Source organism: Danio rerio, chromosome 4 (assembly GCF_052040795.2).
Source record: "Danio rerio strain M-AB ecotype USA chromosome 4, GRCz13ab, whole genome shotgun sequence".
NCBI lineage: Eukaryota > Metazoa > Chordata > Actinopteri > Cypriniformes > Danionidae > Danio > Danio rerio.
The window spans coordinates 54,500,001-54,526,005 of record NC_141024.2 but is presented as its reverse complement, the minus strand read 5'-3'; the positions used below and the strand labels follow the sequence as shown (position 1 = coordinate 54,526,005).

Genomic DNA, 26,005 nt, shown 5'->3' with positions numbered 1-26,005 from the left:
TTCTGTTGAGCATGTGAACACAAGGGCAATATAACAGTGTTTAAAAACATGCTCAACAGCGCTCAAATGTTATCAGGAAATGGACGTTTTTAAAATTATAGAACAGATGGGTAACAAAATTAAAGTATCGTGACAACACTAATTACTCTTGCACTTTGAAAAAAATGTTGATAATGCTAGCAATTTAAATGTTTCTTTCATTTTACTCGAGCACTTAAAAGGCAATATAGAATTTGAGGATTTACCTTTTTGTTGCATCTTTTCCTTCTCTGGACTGCAGTACATTTAATTTGGAAAGAAAGCTGTTTGCAGAATTCTCAATAAATATATTCTTTGATATTGTGTTTTATAGTGTGTTTTGTAATCTCTTAACTTTATTCTTAGAGTCATACAGGTATCTGTTTGAGAAGCGCAGATATTAGATTTCCATGAAATTATGAATTAAAAGATAAAAATTGAATCAACTTAAAAATTTAAGGCAACCAGCTGCACAGCTTTGAGTTGTCATGACTTAAACCAGCCATTTCAGTCAACTTAAAAAAAATATTTGGCACAACTTCAACCACTGAAGTTGAGTGAACTCAAAATTTCTTTGCAGCCGGTTGCTTTAAAATTTTAAGTTTACTCAACTTTTTATTTTTTTAAAGTGTGGGCTTGAACCACCAACCTTTCAGTTAACAGCCGAATGCGCTAACCGATTGCGCCATAGAGATTTAGTGAAATGTCACCTACCGTGGTAGAAAGGCGGAACTTTGTCTCAAAAGGTCTGCTATATGAACCCTTATGTAAGTTTGCTGAGAGAGAGAGAGACAAAGGTAACAGAAACGCTCAATATGGGGCTCTAACCCACGACCCTGAGATTTAGAGTCTCATGCTCTACCAACTGAGCTAGCCAGGCTGATGAGCAACTCTTGCAAGAGCTAGAAACCGTTTACAGTAATACCTTCCTTACCTGTGACAATGTTCTGCTAAATCCTGATTTCATCTTGTAACGCTGGACAGAATGGGGCCCAGGATCTATGCCCAGTGCACGTGTTAGCAGTTGCAAGGCAGCAAAATGCTTAATTCATCCCTGGGTGGGCTTGAAAAACCAACCATTCAGTTAACAGCCGAACGGGCTAACAGATTGCGCCACAGAGACTTGGGAAAAGGTCACCTAAATGGTAGAAACGCTGAACTTTGTCTCAAAAGGGTTGCTATATGAACCCTAATGAAAGGTTGTTGAGAGGGAGAGAGAAAGGTAACAGAAACGCCCAACATGAGGCTAGATCCCACAACCCTGAGATTACAAGTCTCATGCTCTACCGATTAAGCTAGCCGGATGAGGTGCTCGCCCAAGAGCTAGACAACGTTTTCAGTAATGCCTTCCCTACCCGTGACAATCTTCTGCTAAATCCTGATTTCATCTTGTAACGCTGGACAGAATGTGGCCCATACTGCGCCACTGCCTCGCCCTTTTGAATCATATTCCTCATAATCTTTTTTAACCAAACAGGTTTAAAACATTTGATTATAATATTTCTAAAATCCCCTTTAAACTCCCCAAATTTCATCAACAAGCTCTTCTTGCATGGAAAATCTGTTACTGTCACAATGTTTCTCCTCACACCCCCTTCATTTGTAATAATGGTAATATAAGCTCTTCAAATAAATCTGTAATCGTAGTAAATTGGTTTAATAGAGACATTAATCATCTTTTAAAACTTTTTGACAGTTAAGGGAATATCCTATCCTATAAACATTTCGTGTCTACTCAGAATTTCCCAATATTGGTCAGAGAATTGAATTCAGTTATTAAATCTATCCCTGTAAAAATTATTCAACTTGTTAAAAATCATATTTGCTATAATCTGCTGTAAACCCAAAACTACATTTAGAAGGTGTTGAGTTGACTGATAAAAATGTACTAACAAACATATTCGTAATGTTTTTCAGAAGCAAAATAAAATCACTCCTAGAGGCACATTTTTCTGGAACTCTATTATAGTTATTATTAATTGAAAAAAAAGCCGGGTTAACTCTCATCAAATATTCTATTAATAATACAATTAAGGAAATCTATTTTAAAATATTACATAAAATTTACCCAGTAAAATCATTTTTATCAAATTGCATTGAAATGGAGGATATCTGTGGATAAAGAGAGCCTTTGCCATTTGTTTTTTGAATGCAACATTGTAAAGAATTTCTGGAAAAATCAGCCAAATATATTTGTGAAAGGACAAAAAAATTTACATTAAAAGATGTCATTTTTATTGTGAAAACAATTCCAACAAATGTCTTGAATACATTGTTAATGTCTTTATTTTATTGGCAAAGTTTTACATACACAAACAGAAATCTGCTAAATCTTCTCCCACATTAACCGTTTTTTTGTATTGAGTTTGAAATGTTTATTTCTACATAAACATTTCTACATCTTTATTAATCCAGGGTCACCACAGCAGAATGAATCACCAACTTATCCAGCAAGTTTTTACACAGTGGATGCCCTTCCAGCCGCAACCCATCTCTGGGAAACATCCACACACACACACACACTCATACACTACGGACAATTTAGCCTACCCAATTCACCTGTACCACATGTCTTTGGACTGTGGGGGAAACCGGAGCACCTGGAGAAAACCCACGCGAAAACAGGGAGAACATGCAAACTCCACACAGAAACACCAACTGAGCCGAGGTTCAAACCAGCAGCCCAGCAACCTTCTTGCTGTGAGGCGAAAGCACTACCTACTGCGCCACTGCCTCGCCTATACTTTGTGTAATTTTATTTATTTATCTTTGGTTTTTTTTTGTTTTGTTTTTTGTTGAACTTTACCCTTGTTGTATTCTCTTGTGTGTTTCATTATTTGTATTGTGTTTTGTGTTTGTTCCTGACAGTTGTGCAATTAAAAAAAAGGTTGTCACACCGTGCAGATAAACAGCGCCTACTATCTGCAGCTCTTAAAAAAATAATTAAAAAAAACAATCTGCAGCTCTAGATTACCCCCTAGCGGACACTCCAAGTCATTTTCTCAGGCAGTTATAATACAAAGAGCAACACATCTGTAAATCATATTGATTTTAACTCTTCTTTGTATATATTTATTTTTAATTATTCCAAATTATTTAACAGTATATTTTAATGATCATATTGATCTTTAAACCACTACAGAGACACGATGCTTTCATCTACAGTTACACACGAGAGGATTATCAGTGCAGCGACACAACAGGACAACTCCAGATCCTCTCAATGCCTGAGCTGTTCTCATCAGAGCAGTCACACATGGGGAATATAATACAAGCTGTGCTAGACTTCATGTAGAAAGATTAGAGTATATATGGGAAAGCAGTCATTTTATTTTCTACAAATCTACATTGAGCTCTATGACACTGATTTGACCAAACTGTAAACATATTATTATTATACACACTCCAGTACAGCAGGTTGCGGTATCAGCTTCATGCTGCTCTCTGTAACTCGCCACACAAGAAGAAGAAGAGGAGGAGGAAGAGGTTATCCAGGTATGTGTTTGTTCTTTCTTCTCTGTGTCGAGTGTTTATACTGCTTCAGGTAAAAATCACTCTAGTAAAATGTAACTTCGCAAGTGCTTTGATAACCCTGCAGCTGTTTGACTCTTCTCTGCTCTGCTTAGTGTTTGTGACGGATGTTTTTCACTGAACTCATGATCTGCCGCTCCTTCAGAAACGAAAGTGAAAGTGATGTGTGTTGTGTCGCCATTTTAAACAGCTTTAAATCCTTAATGTCATGACAAAACCTGTATGCTTTATGTGAATGTGTGTATGATATTATTATAATCAAACTGATAACGCTGTGATTCTTCATTAGTTTACTCGTGATGAGCTTCTGGATTTGAGAGTCTTAGCTGCTGATCTATTCCTGCATTCAGCTGAATTATGAAGGCTGATCAATAACTGGAGATCTGTGATTGTTCATCAGTTTCTTCTAGAGTTTCTGCTGGAGATCAAACTCTTCAGGTCCATCATGGAGGACACACACACAGATCAGGATTTGTCTACAGGATGCAGGTATTTGACCTACACTTGACATTTTATATGATTATTTTCTACAGGATATTATATTTACTCTCTGTTAGTTGTGTTTTTAATCTGTCAGAATATTTAACACACACAGCCAGCAAGTTTGTGTACAATAATTATGAAAAGTATCATGAAGTGCTGTTTAAACAGTGTTTTAATGATGAAATGTTGAGTAAATCTGCTGTGTTGACTCCAGTGTGTGCAGCGCTGAACTTTAATCTTCTCTGTTTTAGTTCAGTTCATCAGAAGAGAGCAGAAGCAGAGCCCAGCTGTGTGTCTATGAAGAGTCACGCGTCTATGGGTCCACCAATAGCATTTAAGAGTGAAAACACAGGACCTGCTGTCAGGTAGATCATCTCTTTAATATCTACAACTGATGAGTATTTTTATAATAAATGAATCAGGTAATTAGTGTTGTGGATCTGTTGGGTTTCAGATGTTAGATGTTGTATCTGAGCTCTGCAGGATAGTAATTGAAGATCTCCGCTTTACACTTCAGGCCACAATTGATGGTGTTAACAAACCAATCAGCGCTTTATTAATAGTTAGTGAGGTAGAAGGTGGGTTTAGGTTTTGGGTAGGGTTAGGGATCCACAATAAGATCATACTGTATGACTACTAATGAGCAGTTCATATGTTCACATTCCACAGATAATAAGCCGGTAGTTAATAGTATAAATTGTGAGCTAAACTTAAGTGTTCCCGATCTCCTGCCATAAAGGGCTTTTCCTGCACACTTTCCCCTGCTGTTTCTGTGCTGTACTGATCAGCCATTCCTCTGATCTGAGTCTGTTTTCACTGAAGCGCAGTCATCATCATGTTGTGTTGGCCTCATAGATGCTGCTGATCAACACATTTGGTTTCTAGAATTGATATTTTTCGAGTTGTCCTGCTCATTCAGTCATGATAGATGATGGTAAATGAACTTGTCTTGCTGTCCTCAAAGTCTGGACTGGAGCTCTGCAGACAAACCCCCGATGAGTGACCTTCTGAAGACTGAGTGATGAGGAGGAGGATAAGGGGAGCTGCGGGAGGCGGGAATAACAGTCAGCTGACACAGTGCAGTTTATACTGCTGCTTATATAGTCATGTGATGATGATTGACACGCCTGCATGATTAAGCTCCTCCCACACCTACACTGTGTTCATTCAGTGATTTGATGATTAGTTTCAGCTCTAATCTGCTCTAATAGTGCTGCATTTCTGTTGGGCTTTCTCTACTAGAAATGAGCCTTGATCTGTGTTTGCTGATATTTTCCACATTCAGACAGTTTCTGTTCAAATATAAAGGAAATTAATTAAAGTGTTTTTGTAAATGAAGAATGATTAATATCAGGTTTGTGCAGTGTGTGCAGCGCTCAACTTTAATCTTCTCTGTTTTAGCTCACGTAAGAGGAAGAGAGCAGAAGCAGAGCCCAGCTGTGTGTCTATGAAGAGTGACGCGTCTATGACTGAACCAATAGCATTTACGAATGAAAACACACAACCTGCTGTCAGGTAGATCATCTCTACACACACATGATTACACTGCAGCATTTATATGATCCTGTGTTTCTAGAAGATCAGACATTATTGCACTTTATTCACACAGTGCAGTCAAGAAATTTTATTACAGGGAACAAAATACAGGAGACTTTAAAACTGAATGTCCACACACTCACATCTGATAATCAGTGAAGTGCTGAAGTAGTAATAAGTGACGAAAGTATTAATACTCAAGCTGTTAGAGTTAGTAGAGTGAGTTTACAGGCTTGTACAACAGTCAGCAAAGTGTGGATAATCAAGAGAAGGATTTTAGACAAGATAAATGAACAAGTTCTGTGAGACAAAGAGGGAGAAGTGAGAAAGTATTTAACCTCATAAATAATAATTGGCTCAAGAGATATAAATTTGACAGAAGCAGAGCAAACACAGTCATGGTAAAGTTTCAGACAGCAGAGATGCAGAGGATTATTAATTACTGATAAAGTCTGGTTTATACTTCTGTATCGAGTGATTGGCGTGACCAAAGGTGCATGTCTTGCGAAGTGCCGTGCACATGTACTTCTCCAAGCTGCTTGTGTTGTTCTGCATTACCACTTCTGAAACGCTAACTGGCAGTAGGTGCTTATGTTCCTCTGTATCGAGTTTCTTTGCTGGTGTTTTGGTTTTTCTGAACGCTTTCTTATTGTACAAGTAGCTCAATCTCGCTCATGTTGAGGCGGGAACCGGCAGACGTGCAACAACTTTAATCATGAGGTAAACACAAAACAAAAGTCACATTTGTAAACACTCGTTTTATCAGGCTCTCGCAACTCTTAACTCCACCTACACTAGTCAGCAACACCAATCTGACCAATCACAGAGCTTTTGCTATGCATCGTTTTGACGTGTAGTTCCATTTTTTAAAAGGTGCACGTCAACGTTGCCAACGGCCACGACAAGGGCTTTTCCTCCACACATAGGCTGCGACGTAGCATACGCGTGCGCTTGATGCAGAAGTATAAATCAGCCTTAAATGTTTACAGCATTTTGAGCAGTAGATGTAATTAGTGTGTGGTGTTTAAAGTGATCAGTGTGTGGTGTTTAAAGTGATCAGTGTGTGGTGTTTAAAGTGATCAGTGTGTGGTGTTTACAGTGATCAGTGTGTGGTGTTTACAGTGATCAGTGTGTGGTGTTTAAAGTGATTGGTGTGTGGGGTTTAAAGTGATCAGTGTGTGATGTTTAAAGTGATCAGTGTGTGGTGTTTACAGCGATCAGTGTGTGCTGTTTACAGTGATCAGTGTGTGGTGTTTAAAGTGATCAGTGTGTGCTGTTTAAAATGATCAGTTTGTGGTGTTTAAAGTAGGGGTGTAACGATACACTCAGCTCACGATACGATGTGTATCACGATATAGTGTTCACGATTCGATATGTATCACGATATTTGGAATAAAAATTTAACATTTAACTGAAATGCAAATTTTACCAAGTAAACTATTTTTTATGTATTTCTTTTGTTTCAACTTGTTAAACTGAACCTTCTTTTAGAAAATATATTAAACAGGTCTGTCTCTGGAAAATAAAACAATTTAAAAACTTCTTAAAAAATATTATTGAAATGACAGAGACAAAATTAAGGAACAATTTAAGTAAAGGTGCAAATAAAATAAGCTTTCTATTCAATTGAATTTAACAGTAAGAGCTTAAGGCTTTGCTTGGTCACTTGCGTTTTTTGTGTGTGATTACATTTCCAGGTATTCAGCAGTTCTATAAGATAATCCTGAACTTATGTGTATCTGTCTGAGAGGTTTTTATGGATGGCTGTCTTCATGTTGGGCATGATGAGTGACAGGGTGGCCGTCTTTTCATTACACAGGACAGTCGTGGCTCTTTTCAGCAGTTTAGGCAGGTTTACTATTTCTTCGGCATCGCTGATGTCAGCGCTATCAAGTGTATCATGTTGACGTGCATTTTTGTGTACCTCTGTACTCAAAAGGGTTAATGCTCGTCGTAATCATAACTCTAAAATGCGATATGATTGTTTAAATAATGTGTACGTTTTCAGTTTCATTTCCACTGCTAAGTGCTGTTCAAACTTCCCACGCGGGCTCCTGAAAGATCACTCTGTTCCACAAACTGAATGTTGTTTACTACTTTATTAGTCACAACCTGCAGGTTCTGTTCACTGAAGCAGACGCGCGCGTATGGCAAGCCGTTTTAGCATTTAAACCTTTGTTCTGACTATCTATAAATATATTTAATTCATATTTAATTAAATTCATTTAGAGATATCTCTAATTATATTTTGACTAGTCGAATTATAATTATAACTAGTCAAAATGTAATTAGAGATATCTCTAAATATATTTATGGATAGTCAGATCAAAGGTTTAAATGCTAAAACGGCTTGCCATACACGCGTGTCTATCATATTCCGCCCTCTGTAGTAACAGCTCACGTCATGTGTGATTTTGCGGCTGCCAATGCATCATTTTATGAAGACAGAATGATATTTTAGGTTGAATTGTACCTTATAAATACAGTATGCGACTCTTTCAACACCATTAGGAGGTATCCATGTCGCTGTGCAAAGTATGTAAATCACTGTGAAGACTTTAAAACTTAGGATGTTTGACCCAGTATGCGTGTCAAAAAGCGGACGAGTCTAAAGCAATGACTGTACAACCGAAATGTTGCCAGACGTCTGATTTTGAGAGGATGGGCCATCCTCTATTTCAACTCCACTCATCTTGGTCTGCTAACATTACTGCTGCTGCAATCTGAACTCACGTGCGACAGCAGGTGGAACGTAACTCACGTGCAAACAGCTCAACTAATAAGAGAAAACGGACGTCATATCGTAATCAAATCGTCATAACGCCACGATGCATATCGAGACATTTTTGCATCGCAATAAATCGTACAACGATAAATCGTTACACCCCTAGTTTAAAGTGATCAGTGTGTGGTGTTTAAAGTGATCAGTGTGTGGTGTTTAAAGTGATCACTGTGTGGTGTTTAAAGTGATCAGTGTGTGGTGTTTACAGTGATCAGTGTGTGGTGTTTAAAGTGATCACTGTGTGGTGTTTAAAGTGATCAGTGTGTGGTGTTTACAGTGATCAGTGTGTGGTGTTTAAAGTGATCAGTGTGTGGTGTTTACAGTGATCAGTGTGTGGTGTTTAAAGTGATCAGTGTGGTGTTAAAAGTGATCGGTGTGTGGTGTTTAAAGTGATCAGTGTGTGCTGTTTACAGTGATCAGTGTGTGGTGTTTAGATTGATCAGTGTGTGGTGTTTAAAGTGATCAGTGTGTGGTGTTTAAAGTGATCAGTGTGTGGTGTTTAAAGTGATCGGTGTGCTGTGTTTCAAGTAATCGGTGTGTGGTGTTTAAAGTGATCAGTGTGTGCTGTTTACAGTGATCAGTGTGTGCTGTTTACAGTGATCAGTGTGTGGTGTTTAGATTGATCAGTGTGTGATGTTTAAAGGGATCAGTGTGTGATGTTTAAAGGGATCAGTGTGTGGTGTTTAAAGTGATCAGTGTGTGGTGTTTAAAGTGATCAGTGTGTGGTGTTTAAAGTGATCAGTGTGTGGTGTTTAAAGTGATCAGTGTGTGGTGTTTAAAGTGATCAGTGTGTGGTGTTTACAGTGATCAGTGTGTGGTGTTTAAAGTGATCAGTGTGTGGTGTTTACAGTGATCAGTGTGTGGTGTTTAAAGTGATCAGTGTGTGGTGTTTAAAGTGATCAGTGTGTGGTGTTTAAAGTGATCAGTGTGTGGTGTTTAAAGTGATCGGTGTGTGGTGTTTAAAATGATCAGTGTGTGGTGTTTAAAGTGATCAGTGTGTGCTGTTTACAGTGATCAGTGTGTGCTGTTTACAGTGATCAGTGTGTGGTGTTTAGATTGATCAGTGTGTGATGTTTAAAGGGATCAGTGTGTGGTGTTTAAAGTGATCAGTGTGTGGTGTTTAAAGTTATCAGTGTGTGGTGTTTAAAGTGATCAGTGTGTGATGTTTACAGTGATCAGTGTGTGGTGTTTAAAGTGATCAGTGTGTGGTGTTTAAAGTGATCGGTGTGTTGTGTTTCAAGTAATCGGTGTGTGGTGTTTAAAGTGATCGGTGTGTTTTTCCCCCTCGGGGTGGTTTTTGTTGTCCTTTTTGTTTTATTTTTATTAATAAATACCATCTTATGTTGCAATTGAGTCCTCGCTCCCTCATCCTTCCTGAAACCCTGACAATCGCATTCAAATACTTTATAAACATTTACTTATATAAATATTTACTTTATATAAATATTTCAAACCTTCTCCGGTGTTTATTGTTTTTAGAAAATATCGAAACTGTTTTTTGTCAGATAGGTCTTTTTAAAATGAAAGTTAGGCTACATGTGGCTTTAAAACGGTTTGATTTATGTATTGTATATAGGCTACCTACATTGTTATAGCTAGCTTTTGTTTATTTTATATTGGTTAATTTATTTAATGTGATTTTATATATGTCCGATATTTGTAATTCTTTAAATCATATTTCAATATAGCTTAGGCTATTTTATCAAGATATGACACTATATTGTTTAAAGTCTATGAAAGTGGGCACGTATTTTGTTAAGTTTTATGTCTTTCTGTTGTATTTATATTGTGTTCTATCTCCAAAATAAATAAAGAAAAAAGCCGCTCGCGGCATAACAGAGCTGTGAAGGAGCGCTTTTGCCCGGTCTCACACACACATGCATGTCTAAACGCGCACAAACAAACATTTTAAACTTGACAAAAACTCTCGAAAACCTTTACTGTCTGCTGTGTCTTTAATATGGTGTAAAGATTATTATGCGTTATTGAAACATAAAGGAGGACGCAGCAAAAAACGTCACTATAAATTAAAACTACTTTATTATTTTATGCAGCAGCCTTACATTTAAAAGGGAAACATAAGGGTGATCATACGCAAAAAGACCCCAGACTATAAGGCTAGATGTTTTCTTTCCCTTATTTCTTTATTTGTTTGGCGCATGTACTCATGTGCGATCAGAAAACTGCCCGCCTCTCCTTTCACTCCGCCCCGAAGCCCCAGCTGGCCCTCCTTGGCCCAAGGTATTCGGCGGGCCCAAAAGGGCCGGCCGCTGGCCCCAAGAAAGCCCCGCTTTGGCCCGATTAGGCCCCGGAAGTGACAGTGGAAACCCCGCTGGCCTTGGCTCGCCCTGGCTCGCTCGCTTTAGGCGATCAGTGATCAGTGTGTGGTGTTTAAAGTGATCGGTGTGTGGTGTTTAAAGTGATCAGTGTGTGGTGTTTAAAGTGATCGGTGTGCTGTGTTTCAAGTAATCAGTGTGTGGTGTTAAAAGTGATCAGTGTGTGGTGTTTAAAGTGATCAGTGTGTGGTGTTTAAGTGATCAGTGTGTGGTGTTTGAAGTGATCAGTGTGTGGTGTTTAAAGTGATCGGTGCGCTGTGTTTAAAGTGATAAGTGTGCTGTGTTTAAAGTGATCAGTGTGTGGTGTTTAAAGTGATCAGTGTGTGATGTTTACAGTGATCAGTGTGTGGTGTTTAAAGTGATCAGTGTGTGGGGTTTACAGTGATCAGTGTGTGGTGTTTAAAGTAATCAGTGTGTGGTGTTTAAAGTGATCAGTGTGTGGTGTTTAAAGTGATCAGTGTGTGGTGTTTACAGTGATCAGTGTGTGGTGTTTAAAGTGATAAGTGTGCTGTGTTTAAAGTGATCAGTGTGTGGTGTTTAAAGTGATCAGTGTGTGATGTTTACAGTGATCAGTGTGTGGTGTTTAAAGTGATCAGTGTGTGGGGTTTACAGTGATCAGTGTGTGGTGTTTAAAGTGATCAGTGTGTGGTGTTTAAAGTGATCAGTGTGTTGTGTTTACAGTGATCAGTGTGTGCTTTTTAAAGTGATCAGTGTGTGTGGTGTTTAAAGTGTTCAGTGTGTGGTGTTTAATGTGATCAGTGTGTGGTGTTTTAAATGGTGGTCCACTACGTTATCATATTTTAAACTGCAGTTGATGTGTAATGTAGCTGTGTGACGATAAACAGCATCTCTGAATGTAAAATGCTCAAAGTTCAATGCAAAAGGAGACCTTGGCTTTTACAGAGTTTGCTTAACAAAGCCTACAATGAGCGAATTTTGGAGACTACAATAAATACTTCCGCCCCTCATGAGATCACAAAGGTTCATTTACTGCGCACACAAACTGCGCAGCTAAGGGCCATGGACAGAGGCTCTATATTGTTATAGCAGAGATGAAGCTAAAAATGCAAAATCCAAACACGGCTGTTTCCACAGAGCTTCGTCTGTTTCTGTTTTAGGCTTCCAAAGGACACGACAAAAAGAGAGAAGTGCTTACAGTTCAATATTAATTATGTTCCAGAGAATTATAAAATACATAGCAAGGATGATTTGACAAAACAGCTCCAGAATCTCTCCCAGTTCAGTGCTGGATTCGGCTAAAATCTCCTTAAAGCAGAAGCCGTGAGCTACAACCTGTAAGTGTTTTAATTTGTTAAAATTGATCATGACATGTACAGTGTCTAGCCTTAATAGTAAGCTGTAGCAACGATGTAAAATATGGCAAAATACGCAAAATTTAGCTACAAATTCATATTTATCAGTCAAACTGCTGTAAACACACACACACACTTCACCAGCACGTGCAGCGTCTCTCTATGTGTGTGCGCGACTTTGCATTGATTCTCTTAAGGTAGCTTTTCCTTGCGTATCACATCTCAGATAATGAAGTCGCAAAAGATTGGTGGATTATTCATATTTCTTACACCTGCATATTCCGGATATATGTGAAAGATGTCGTGTAACGCGTTGAGTTACAAAAAATACAAGATAACGTTAGCTCACCTAACTCGTGTAGCAGCAGAAAAATAAATCAAAGTTCACATAGGTCACACCCCACATCTTGTGCTTTATTCTTCTGTCACGATATATTACAGAAAAAACTATTCAGAGAAAAAGAAAGTCCCACACACATGCGCTTGTTACAGAAAGTTCACACATTCACACACACACACACACAAAGACGAGGTCTTCTAAAGGAGCCGCACCCCATTTTCACAGTTTCTGCATTATTGTAGTTTGGTTCTGGATTAAATCTGTGTATTGTGTCTCAGCTGGTTCAGAGAAAACACACATGGCTTCACTAGAGGATCTTTACACTCACACTCATTGACTCTTTGTGTTGTTGTTGTTCCTGCAGTGTGGATGGCGATGGTCAGACTGGAGACCTGCAGCAGGATTCACTCCAACCAGAACATGATGAACTTCAGAGAGTCAAAGAGCAGCACAAAACCAGCATGAAGAACAAGTATGAGAGATTATTTGAGGGAATCAACCATGGAGAGACTCAAACCCTCCTGAACAGCATCTACACACAGCTCTACATCATAGAAGGAGAGAGTGAAGGAGTGAATAAACAACATGAGGTTTTACAGATGGAGAAAAGAGCCAGAACAAAACCCTCACAACACACTCCAGTCTACTGCAATGACATCTTTAAAGCCTCGGCTGGAGCAGGACATGAGGAGAAGATCAAGAAGGAGAAAGCCCAGATCAAGACTGTTCTCACTAAAGGCATCGCTGGAATCGGGAAAACCGTCTCTGTGCAGAAGTTCATTCTGGACTGGGCCGAGGGAAAAGACCATCAGGATGTAGATTTCATGTTTGTGCTTCCATTTCGAGAGCTGAACTTGATCAGAGATAAACAGTACAGTCTTCACAGACTTCTGCTGGACTTTCATCCTGAACTTGAAGATCTGGAGCCCAAGATTTATGAGCAGTGTAGAGTTGTGTTCATCTTTGATGGTCTGGATGAAAGCAGAATCACACTCAACTTTTCAGATGAGGAGAAAGTTTGTGCTGTGACTGAATCTTCATCAGTGGCTGTGTTGATGCGGAGCCTCCTGAAAGGAGATCTGCTTCCCTTTGCTCTCATCTGGATCACCTCCAGACCAGCAGCAGCCCATCAGATCCCCTCCAGATACATCAAGCGTCTGACAGAAATTCAGGGATTCACTGAGCCTCAGAAGGAGGAATATTTCAGGAAGAGAATCAGCGACAAGCATCAAGCCAGCAGAATCATCTCCCATATCAGAAGAGCAAGAAGCCTCCAGATCATGTGCCACATACCCGTCTTCTGCTGGATCTCATCCACTGTGCTTCAGAAGCTCCTGGAAGAAGATGTGAGTGCAGAAATCCCTCAAACTCTGACTGAGATGTACATCCACTTCCTGCTGATTCAGATCAACATGAGGAAGCAGAAGTATGAAGAGAGGGATCCAAAGAATCTGCAGGGAGATCCAGAGAAACTGCAGTCCAACAGAGGAGTGATCAACAAACTTAAAGTGGCTTTCAGGCAGCTAAAGATCAACGTGAGGAAGCAGAAGTATGAAGAGAGAGATCCAAAGAATCTGCAGTCCAACAGAGGAGTGATCCTCAAACTTGCTGAAGTGGCTTTCAGACAGCTGATGAAGGGCAATGTGATGTTCTATGAGGAGGACCTGATTGAGAGCGGCATAGACGTCACTGACGCCTCAGTGTATTCTGGGATCTGCACGGAGATCTTCAAGGAGGAATCTGTGATTCAGCAGAGGAAAGTCTACAGCTTCATCCATCTCAGCTTTCAGGAGTTTCTGGCTGCTTTCTTTGTGTTTTACTGCCATTTAACAGAGAACAGAGAACCGCTGAGGGGGATTTATGATAAAGAATATTCATATGATCAATATCTACAGGCCAGCTCTGAGAAGTCTCTGTATAATCTGCTCAGTTCAGCAGTAGATAAAGCTGTCAGGAGTAGTAATGGTCATCTGGATCTGTTCCTGCGGTTCCTGCTGGGCGTCTCACTGGAGTCCAATCAGAGACTCTTCCAGGATCTGCTGACACACATAGAGGAGAGCTCAGAGAGCATCAGGGGAATCACACAGTACATTAAAGACATGATCAAGAGAGATGACCGTCTCTCAGCTGAAAGATCCATCAATCTGTTCCTTTGTCTGCTGGAGGTGAAAGATCAGACTCTGGCCAGAGAGATTCAGGAGTTTGTGAAATCAGACAAACACTCAGAGGAGGAACTCTCTCCTGCTCACTGCTCAACAATCTCCTACATGATTGAGATGTCAGAGGAGCCGGTGGATGAGTTAGACTTTAATAAATTCAACACATCAGCTGAGGGAAGACGGAGACTGACAGCAGCTGTGAGAAACTGCAGAAGAGCTCTGTGAGTATTCATTAATTGATCACAGAAGACACACATCAGTCTGCACTGAAGACTCAGATCAGTTTAGTGAATCACTGCCCTGCTTTAACAGAAAATCTTTAGCTGCCCATATCGTCCCCCTGTGAGATCGCTGATACACCATATTACTGCATGGGGATGCGGCGGCAGTGTTCTGTTTCCTTATTTGCTCATTTATTTCATAATTTCTAAACGTATTTAACAAACTTTTCTTGACTTTTTACTCACCCAAACAACATTTGTACTTATTTAATAATCTACTTCATTTGCTTTACAGTTTATCCTGGAAAATAACTCAAATTCCTGTAAATCCCTGTGCTCCTCCAGCTGAATAGGACATTTGTTGATGTGTATTTGCTCAAATCTAACACGTGTTGCTCTTGGATAATTGTGTTTGTTTTTGATCAGAGAAATAGTGTAATTTTAGACACAGTATTGCCGTCTCGCTGCAGACATGCCTCTAATATTACATTTACTGTAGGCCTAAACACTAAACTTTACACTGAGCTCAGTAAAATGCTCTCTGATTAGTTATTAATAATCTGTTCAATAATTCATTACAGTCATATGAAAGGAGAAATACAGCTTTAGTTTAATGTAGATTAAATAAATAAATAAATAAATCGTATATTTGAAATGAAATAAATATTCTTGTTCTGAAAATTTCCATGTGTCTGGAGTAGGGATGCACGGATATGGATTTTTTGGCCGATACCGATAACCGATAATTCTTCAGACTTGGGGGCCGATAGCCAATATATATAGGCAGATAATTATAAATATTTTAAATTGTTATATATATATATATATATATATATATATATATATATATATATATATATATATACTTTTTTTCCAGAGATGGGTTGCAGCTGGAAGGACATCCGCTGCGTAAAAACTTGCTGGATAAGTTGGCGGTTCATTCTGCTGTGGCCACCCCGGATTAATAAAGGGACTAAGCCGACAAGAAAATGAATGAATGAATGTTATATTTTTATACAGCAAAGTTCATAAAAGATTGAACTGCTCTTTTGAACTGAACAGTCTATACTCAAAGCAAAAAAAGCTATAACTTCAAAATTGCAAGGTGATTATAGACCTATATTCACCATTTCACATAAATCAGCATGCAAAAAATGATTTCCTTTTCTTCATAGCAAATTAACATGCAAGCTGATTGTTGCATAAAAATAATAGTTTAAATAAAAATGGTATTTAATTAACAAGCAAGTTAAATATATTTAAATAAGATGAAAATGAAAGAGCTAAGGACTGAAACCAGCTCAAATGGTCATGAATAAAACATGTTACAGTGATGTGCACATCTACAAATATGGCATGTCCGAAAAAGCCTTTATCAGAGGTGTTTTGACAGTTCAGAGCCACCGTACAAGCCAACAGCTAAATACAGAGAGTACGTTTAGAAAATGCGGCACTAGATCATCCTATTTGGCATTTTGACATGTCACATGTAGGTGCTGCTTGTCAATCAGACAACGCTTCTGCGCTCGTTCTTGCCGTCAATCGCGGGAAAATGATAGATAAAAAGTTTATGATAAACCGCTGAGAGTTTTACTCAACTGTAGAGGCAGAGTTGCCATCAGAGTCAGATTTTGATAAAAAACCTGCATTGAGCTGACTTTATGACAAACATAGAGCAGAATATAAAGACAGAATGAGTGGCTAGTTAAGAGCCGCTTTGACTGGATTCACCTCTCGCCTCTCCCCCGTGCTGCGGTGCTACAGTGTGTGTGTGTGTGTGTGTGTGCGTGGTGACAGCTCTCACGCAAGCTTGTTATAATCAATATGAGTATTCCGATCAAACTGAATACTATCTTACATCAACAACACATGACCAGCAACGTGTTGATAATAACAAATAATCAGATTACAAACAACCGTTATGTTTACACGTGTTGTAAAATGTGCGGGTCCTTCAACGGGACTGGGCTGCAGTTTGTGGTGTGTGTGAGACAGGAGAGAGAAAAGAGGAGCGGTTTTTTCGCAATGAGACAATTTTCTGTGATGTTCCCTCTTTGGTGGCTTATTTGTTGTACCACACTGAAAGTAATAAATATTTTGGACCAAGTTACATGTGTCCTCTTTAATTCACCAGCTGCAATGAAAAGAGTTCACCCCGAAACTAACATTATTCGGCCCTGGAGTAATAAGTGAATCTCCCCTGATATCTCTACACAACAAAGAGACAGAGCAGGAAAGGTTTACACATGTAATATTTTTCCTGAGGCGATTTAAAGCAAAATCCACAATGACACTCAATCAAGCATATCTACAATGATGAGGAACGTGGTTACTTACTGAGTTATTAACGCACAGCAATGCCACGTGAAGAAAGGACGGACTTTGAAGGAATAAACAGTGTGAGGAGAGATCCATTATAGTGCACTGGACAAGTCTGAACATGTTCCGCCCACGCGAGCGACACGCAGGTCTGTACAATTACCTAATTTATCGGCTTAAATATATCGGCCTAATTAAGACATCGGATCAATAACGATAATCTTAAAAATAGCGTTTATCGGCCGATAAGGATATAGGCGCCGATATATCGTGCATCCCTAGTCTGGAGTGTGTCAGCAATTCCTGCAGTTCACTACAGCTTTGAGTGTGACTCCTAATCCAGTCCTCCATGGGTTAATACATATGATTTCCAGTGATCATGTCTGTGTGATTTTGTTGTCAGCACATTCAACTGTTTAAAGAACAAAGTATTTAATAAGAATATTTCATTCATTCAGATCTAGGATGTGTTATTTTAGTGTTCCCTTTATTGTTTGAGCAGTATATATATATAGTTTATTTCCAGTGTTACTTCACTGTAGACTGAACTCATGAACACTCAACACTGCTCATTTCTTACTGCTGATTTTGTTGCTCTTTGTCCTCTACACAGGCTACAGCGCTGTGAACTCACTGTTCAGTGCTGTGAGAGTTTGTCTTCAGCTCTACAATCCTCAAACTGTGTGCTGAGAGAGCTGGACCTGAGTATCAATGACCTGCAGGATTCAGGAGTGAAGCTTCTCTCTGATGGACTGAAGAGTCAACACTGTAAACTGGACACACTGAGGTAAAATAAAAACATTTCCATCAAATAAATGCCGCCACAAATGACTTTTCCATTGTGAAATGCTGTAAAGTCTGATGAGGTAATGAGCATATGCTGTGATGTATTTTATTTCTGTTTATTTATTGTGAATATTTCATATTTAATGTGAAGTCAAATATGAGAAACCCTGTTTATATCAGATATAATATTGCTCTTTAGTGTCATTTCTGCTGAAATGATCATTGATTGGTGTTCTTTGGTGTTTTTGGGGCGTCTCTAAATGAGCTGTGTTTCTGCAGATGTTCAGCCCATCACTGAGTCTCTTTATTTACTGATGTTCATGTGTGTAAAGTTATATTCAGTCAGTTTTATATTCATTTCAGGAATATTATTGACTAATATGAAGATGTTGATGTGATTTATTTGCAATACAGTTTGTAAAGTCATATTTTCTGTCTGTTAATATTATATGAGAGTCTTGCTTTGTTTAACAAATATGAGGATCTGAATGGGTTTGAAATATCAGAAATATAAGAACAGAAATAGCAATAAATAAATCTGTCTGGCCGACTCATTTTGGTCAGAGATCTTCTCTTTATAAAGTTTACGTAATAATGAAATACAAATGTTTGATCTTCCTCCATGTGACCATTAAAGCAACTCTGAATAGTTAAAGGAGTCTTTTCCTTTCCCTATGAGGAGAAATCACTCATTATAGACACATCAATAATTACATCACACTCACACACAATAATACAGTGACTTTTACTGTCCTCTACACAGACTACAGTGCTGTAAACTCACTGTTCAGTGCTGTGAGAGTTTGTCTTCAGGTCTACAATCCTCAAACTGTGTGCTGAGAGAGCTGGACCTGAGTAACAATGACCTGCCGGATTCAGGAGTGAAGAAGCTCTCTGATGGACTGAAGAGTCAACACTGTAAACTGGAGACACTGAGGTAAATGATTCTCCACTCTACAACATTAAAAGTGTTTTGATCGAGATGTAAATGTCCAGATATATTTTAAGAGCATTAGTGGAGAAACTGCAAAATGCTGCTTCTTAAATGAAAGTTGCTCTTTTTTTTAATCAGTTCAGGAAATCAGTGTATTTAATGATTATTTTACTTAATTACCTCTAAATCTTTATTTATATTTCATATTTTAATGATTATATTTATAGTTTATCTGTGAATTGGTTTATTGGAGCAGGTTTGACAGGCTCTGATCATTTGCATTTTGCAGGTTCATAAATATATAAAGTCTCGTGGTCCTCTTATCTGAACCCAAATTTAGCAGTTTTCTTACATTTCAAAATATTCAGGAATATATTAGATGACATTTAATATTCAGTTTTATTAAATAACAATAGTCAATAATTCTAACTGACACTAATTCCAGTAGTTTTGTCATATTATTAACCTCAAAGTTTGTTTTTACATCAGATGAATGACTGAAATCACACTGTTAATGTAATCTGTGTTCTTCTTTCTCAGATTGGTCATGTGTAAACTCACTGTTCAGTGCTGTGAGAGTTTGTCTTCAGGTCTACAATCCTCAAACTGTGTGCTGAGAGAGCTGGACCTGAGTAACAATGACCTGCAGGATTCAGGAGTGAAGCTTCTCTCTGATGGACTGAAGAGTCAACACTGTAAACTGGACACACTGAGGTAAATGATTCTCCACTCAACAGATACAGTTTCATATTGGGTTACCTGATGTGGAGCCCCATTCAGTGGATTGGCAGAAGAAAAACACAAAACATTTACAGGGTTGTGATTTTAATCATAGCTTTAATAATGAATGTTTGTAAAAATATATTAAAATCTTTTCTAAGTAAACTGCAAAATGTCCAGACTCAAGACGTTTTTTCCTGTAGATTGTTAGATGGATGGATCATAATTATGTATTGCATTAAACAACTTACAAAAAATTACACAGTAATATTGATTGTTATTTTTTTTTCTCAGACTGGTCATGTGTAATCTCACTGTTCAGTGCTGTGAGAGTTTGTCTACAGCTCTACAATCCTCAAACTGTGTGCTGAAAGAGCTGGACCTGAGTAACAATGACCTGCAGGATTCAGGAGTGAAGCTTCTCTCTGATGGACTGAAGAGTCAACACTGTAAACTGGACACACTGAGGTAAATGATTCTCCACTCAACAGATACAGTTTCATAGTGGGTTACCAAATTTGGATCCCATTCAGTGGATTGACAGAAGAAACAAAACATTTACAGGGTTGTGATTTCAATCCCAAGGAAATCAGTGTATTTTATTGTATTTTATGTAGATTATTTTATCTAATTACCTCTAAAATCTTTATTTATATTTTATATTTTAATGATTATATTTATAGTTTATCTGTGAATTGGTTTATTGGAGCAGGTTTGACAGGCTCTGATCATTTGCATCTTGCAGGTTGTGCTGATTCGCCTTTATTTAATCACCCTAATTAAACAAAGTTAAAATCAGGATCCTCCCTTTGCTATATTTCTTAGCGAGAGTTTAGTTAAAGGATCGTCTTTAAAGAACGTATTTTGCAAAATAATAAATTAAAGCATACTTTACCACACAGGGTAACTTTGATGGGTTCTGGAAAATGAATTCAATGTCCACTCCAGTGAAGAAAAGTAATAAAATACACTTTTATTAACCAATAAAATCCAGTGAAAAAGTAGAATAAACAAAAGACAAATTACAGAAACAAAAGTCATTACTTTATTCTCCGTTGAGAATAAAGGGCCTACGACTCTCAGTATACAGAAGTCAGAAAGCGCAAAGCTGAAGAGTACATGTCAGCTTTTATACTCAGTGTCTCAGTGACAGTATTCATAAATCAACCCTAAACACAGGTGCACAGACTACTTAAATCATACATTCAAGGAGCATGCTAAATCACTTGAACAGTAAAAAGACAGATATATAGTCATCAAGAGTACATTGTATCATATAAATCAACATTTAGGCATTTTAATATAAGCCTTGATTTATAATGTGCTATATAGTTATGCACTCAAATTCAGGTGCGTGAACTCGGTAGAGAGTTCAGCAAAAGTACAAGTTGGGAGTTCATTCAGAGTTCGACTACTAGCAAGAGGGTCATCTGAAGTAGCAAGGGGTTCACAGAGAGTTCGTCCAGCTGATTTGTTTGCTCGCCGCGCCCTCTGCCAGAGACCCCTTTTCTTTCTCTTACGTTTCACTTCATCATTAAGAGTTGTGCTTTTACGCATAGGAATATCAGAATACATCAGTGATTTTTTTGTGTCTCACATGATTAATGTCATTTGACCCATCAATCATTACAAGGTTCATAAATATATAAAGTCTCGTGGTCCTCTTATCTGAACTCAAATCTAGCAGTTTTCTTATATTTCAAAGTATTCAAGAATATATTAGATGACATTTAATATTCGGTTTTAATAAATAACAATAGTCAATAATTCTAATTGACACAAACTCCAATAGTTTTGTCATATTATTAACCTCATAGTTTGTTTTTACATCAGATGAATGACTGAAATCACACTGTTAATGTAATCTGTGTTCTTCTTTCTCAGATTGGCCATGTGTAAACTCACTGTTCAGTGCTGTGAGAGTTTGTCTTCAGCTCTACAATCCTCAAACTGTGTGCTGAGAGAGCTGGACCTGAGTATCAATGACCTGCAGGATTCAGGAGTGAAGCTTCTCTCTGATGGACTGAAGATTCAACACTGTAAACTGGAGACACTGAGGTAAATGATTCTCCACTCAACAGATACAGTTTCATATTGGGTTACCTGATGTTGAGCCCCATTCAGTGGATTGACAGAAGAAACAAAACATTTACAGGGTTGTGATTTTAATCCTAGCTTTAATAATGTATGTTTAACTATACATATATTTAAAAGCTTTACTTAGTCTATTATGAAATGTTGCACTTTCAGAGCTTCTCTTTTTCCAATATACCCAAATGTGACTTAAAGTTAAAGGAATCAGTTTATTTTAAGGATCTTTTTAATGAATTACCTCTGAATTATTTATTCATATTTTATATTTTTATATTTATATTTGTTGTGTCCTGGTGAAGTTTAGACATGCTCCGCTGTTTGTTCAGTTTGCAGTTTCTTCTAAACATATAAAAGTCTCACGACACTCTTAATAATATCTAAACCAGTGGTCCACAACCTTTTTCTAACTGCGGACCGGTCAACGTGAATCCACTGTGTACTCATATGGAACTTTATTAGCACATTGCTCCAACATTACAATGCTATTATAACATTAGGAAGTAATAACTTTATTAACACATTGCTCCAACAATATAACATATTATAACATCAGTGACGCTAAATCAATGGGAGCCCTGAGCTTGTTTCTTTGCAACGAGATGGACCATAGAAGGAAGATTGCTGGAAAGAGCGCGTGCACGTCTAGAACGTGCTGACGTGAGACGTCTGCTTTAGCCAATCAGAACAGTCAGACGCATTCACGTCCGCGCGGTTTATGACAATAAAAGCCTTTGAATATTTTTCCAGACACATTTAGCTGCTAGAAATTAGTCACATAACGTTTATATGTTCCCTTTAATGCCAACCGTATAAATAATTATCGATAAGATGCTTATGATAAGCCGTTGTTTGTTTACCTTCAAGCTTTGCATGTGCCTGTGAAACAGCTCGTGGGCGCCAGCACACACACATACAGTATCATGTACATCTCGACATGCTAAAGTGTTTCTCAAACTCCTTTAACAGTGAAGACTGGTGATCGTGCAGCAGCTTGGTGAGTGAGGGCGCAGGCTCAGTCTCACACAAAATCCACGCTAATGTTTGAAACACGTCCGGTATGCCTCTGTTCACGCGCCGTCTCCACAAATCCAGTTTATATGCAGCTTCTTTATCTGCCAACTTAAAGATAATTAATTCTTGTTCAGCCCAGTACTGATTGATCCACGCACCAGCACCCGCCTGGGGGTTGAAGACCACTGATCTAAACCACTACAATAATATGAAGACACACTATAAGCATGTATTCAGCAGTTTACTGTAAGAGACCTGGTGAACTGATGTATTTACTACACATGCATCTGAAAATAACCCTGATTACTCATTCACATGAAGCAATATATTGACTGAAGATCTTCTGTCAGAAAGGCTGTGTGTGAGGGAGAGTCAGCGCTCATGATTATTGATCAGGTGTTTCTCAGCTGACAGAATAAAAGTCCCCTAATGCTCCATCAGTGTGAATGTGACTGTCAGGCTGGTGAAAGAGACATTAAGAGAGCGGGTTTGTGTTTGTTTTAGTTTATTTACATCATCGTCCACAATATAATATACAAATGAAGATCAGGTCATGTTCTGTTGCTCTTTATACAGTAAAGTTTGATCTACAAGCTGAAGTTTGTGACTGTCAGGGCTGTAGTACTCGAGTCCAGACTCAAGACGTTTCTTTCTATAGTCTAGGACTCGCTAATATTCAGACATGAACTTGGTCCAGCAATAGCCATTGGTTGAGTGTGTTTGTCTGGAAAACAGGAAACATCACTGTTAAATCCACTGTGAGTCTAGAATGGGCACTGACACTCTCGTGTGATTCACTTCCCTGCAGAAAAATCCAGTTTGAACCAGCCTAGGTTGGTTGGCTGTTTTTAGCTGTTTGACCAGGCTGGTTTTAGAGGGGTTTTGGCCATTTCCAGGCTGGTTTAAGCTGGACATAGCTGGTTTTGGCTGGGCTCCCAGCCTGGCTAGGCTGGTTAAGCTAGTTTTAGCTGGATTTAGCTGGTCATTTTCCTGCCTGACCAGCTAAGACCAGGCTGGAAATGGCTGGAAACCAGCCTGGAAATGGCCAAAACCCCTCTAAAACCAAGCTGGATTTTTCAGTAGGGTTGTCTGTAAAAATGAGTGCCCTGGTCACTCAGACACATGTGGGACACCGCTCTATTTCTTAAGACTCCTGGCGGCTAAAGCTAAACTAATAGAGCTGATGTTTAGCTGAGAGCTAGCTAACGTTAACTGCTAGCATGTTCCATCCTAAACATAAGAGTTAGCATTCGCACTGGTTAGAAAGCAGTGAAAGTGATATAATATAATGTATGTCTGATATCTGCACATTTAGGGAGCATCTTTAAAGTCTGGACACCTGATTAGGGCTGGGCAATGTGGATTTGAGTAGATCAGGTTAGATTAGATTAGATAATCCACATTATTGAGGGAAGATAATCTAGTGAAGTGATCAAGTGAATGTCGGCCCAGTCTGTAAGTGTAGATGGTCTAGTAATAACACGACACTTCCCTTTAGATTGTAGATGAATGCATATGCTAAAGCTTTATTTCATGTGTCAGTCGCTCCATCTCACCCACAGGAACAGGCTGACAGACATCTAGAATGACTTTAACACACAAATAAAGCAAACAAAGCTCCAGACATGTGAAGGAGAGATCGGGCCTTTTGCTCATGAGTATAATCTGAGGTTTAGACCCCCTCACACGCTTTGGAAGGGAATGTGTAAGTGAAAGAGAAAGCTGATGGCCAATCGTGAGCTGCGGCCTCAACACATTACACACATATTAGTCTGAGCACTGGCTAGACAGTATCTATAGGCTGTATCATATTTGCTTGTCCACAGTTTTACTAGTTAATAAATGTGTCTTGATGATGCTGTGATGTAGGGCTGGACGAGAGTGTGAAGCTGCATTGAGTTTGTGCTGGCCATCCTCCAAGATAAGCAGCTCAGCATCTGTCTGTTGCTCTGTCCCGCCTGGGTGTTTTGGTCATTCAGAGGAGTTCATCAGCGCTTCTGTCTTCTCCAGTTATTCCTCTTCAGAGATCGTGTGTGTGTGTGTGTGTGTGTGTGTGTGTGTGTGTGTGTGTGTGTGTGTGTGTGTGTGTGTGTGTGTGTGTGTGTGTGTGTGTGTGTGTGCGTGTGTGTGTGGACATGTTTCATGACACATGTGAGCGGAGAGACGAGATTATCAGACATCAGGATATCTTTAAAGGCGATTATTAATAAATATTGTCTGACATCTCCCAGTATAGCAGCCCTTCAGCTTTCAATAAATAGGCAGAGAGTTTTGACGGGGGCATTTAAAATGGTTTATTTGGATGCAATAAAGTTCATCACATAAATCATCATTTTCTCAGTTCTTTGTTGTAAACACTGAAGCATCAAAAGACCAAAAGCACCGTAAAACTAGAGAAAACAAACGAACAACATAGAAAAATAAACAACAAACATTTACAAAACATCTAACATTTTCCAAATAAATCAAACAATAAACAAAACATCCCTCGCTCTGCTTGCCGAAGGGACACTAAAAGCTCAAGACATTCTTCCGAGCTGTACCTGGGGGGTATTCCAGAAAGCTGGGTTAACTTACCATCTGCTAAAACCTAAACTCTCGGTTGATTTACCCAAAACCTGCTTACCGCGAGTATGTTGGTTCCAAAACAGGTGACAAGAGTTAGTTAAATCAACCTCCTGAAGATAACCGCGGGTTAATGCGCGTGCACGGCACACACCTGAAGGCATTTTCAGTAGATCGCCGAATTCACGAGTCACCATAGAAAGTCACGGTGAGAAAAAAAGGGCAACGCACTTTACAGAGGCGAAGCTGGAGGTTTTAAACACAGAGATTCCACATCTGCTTCAACGAAGGAAAGAAATATAGAATAAGAAATAGATAAGAAAATAAAAAATAAATAAGAAGAAAATTTATTAGTTCATTAAATTACACATGCCACCCTCCATTTTATTGTAATGATAAATTAAACTACTCTTTAACATCCTTTTTGAGTATGTTGTGTAACCATTCATGCATTTATTTTTCTTGCCATTAATTTCTTAAGGCCACAATATGTGTATTGACTAATAAGGCTTATAGAAATTGTAATCTTTCTGGAGCTAGAACTCTGTCCAAAGTCATTAAACACAGAAACATTCTCGAAAAAGGTAATATTTAATTACTGGAGCTCTTTATTTAACACTCTAGAATATTCTTTCTGACATGCAGCTAATAGAAAGAGGCCTGTCTAACTGCTGTGTCCTATAATAAAGGCTTTTCAGTGGTTGAGTTTTTCACTTAAACCACACACTCTGTCACTGTTGTAAGTGATTGTTGTCAGATAGCTTTAGGTTCTTTTTATTTTGCATGCAGACGAAGTTCCTTCTGCCTCAACTAACAAGCAGTGTAAGAATTTTCTGCACTTTTCCATATTTGAATAT

The 26,005-nt window shown here is 38.6% G+C and overlaps 1 protein-coding gene and 1 long non-coding RNA gene across 6 annotated transcripts in view; one reads left to right on the top strand and one right to left on the bottom strand.

Moving 5' to 3' along the window:
* The window catches only part of LOC148682168 (uncharacterized), a 283,001-nt gene that overhangs the window by 256,085 nt on the left and 911 nt on the right, over positions 1-26,005 (bottom strand). Inside the window, exon 1 of the long non-coding RNA XR_015942876.1 lies at positions 25,127-26,005. This exon is cut by the window's right edge and continues 911 nt beyond it. This is a non-coding gene — a long non-coding RNA (uncharacterized LOC148682168). The remainder of the gene's footprint in view (positions 1-25,126) is intronic.
* LOC137491564 (uncharacterized) overlaps positions 3,321-26,005 on the top strand; it is a 27,908-nt gene continuing 5,223 nt past the window's right edge. Inside the window, exons 1-10 of one of the 5 annotated variants that reach the window (XM_087245962.2) lie at positions 3,321-3,513; positions 3,950-4,038; positions 4,284-4,397; positions 5,434-5,547; positions 12,704-14,719; positions 17,652-17,825; positions 18,588-18,761; positions 19,299-19,472; positions 19,773-19,946; positions 21,363-21,536. In XM_087245962.2, coding sequence (XP_087102088.1) covers positions 3,995-4,038; positions 4,284-4,397; positions 5,434-5,547; positions 12,704-14,719; positions 17,652-17,825; positions 18,588-18,761; positions 19,299-19,472; positions 19,773-19,946; positions 21,363-21,536 — 3,158 coding nt within the window. In that variant the 5' untranslated portion in view covers positions 3,321-3,513; positions 3,950-3,994. Of the gene's footprint in view, positions 3,514-3,949; positions 4,039-4,162; positions 4,398-5,433; positions 5,548-12,703; positions 14,720-17,651; positions 17,826-18,587; positions 18,762-19,298; positions 19,473-19,772; positions 19,947-21,362; positions 21,537-26,005 lie in introns of those variants that run through there. The other 4 variants (NM_001444586.1, XM_088649704.1, XM_088649703.1 and 1 more) reach the window with 4 other exon arrangements.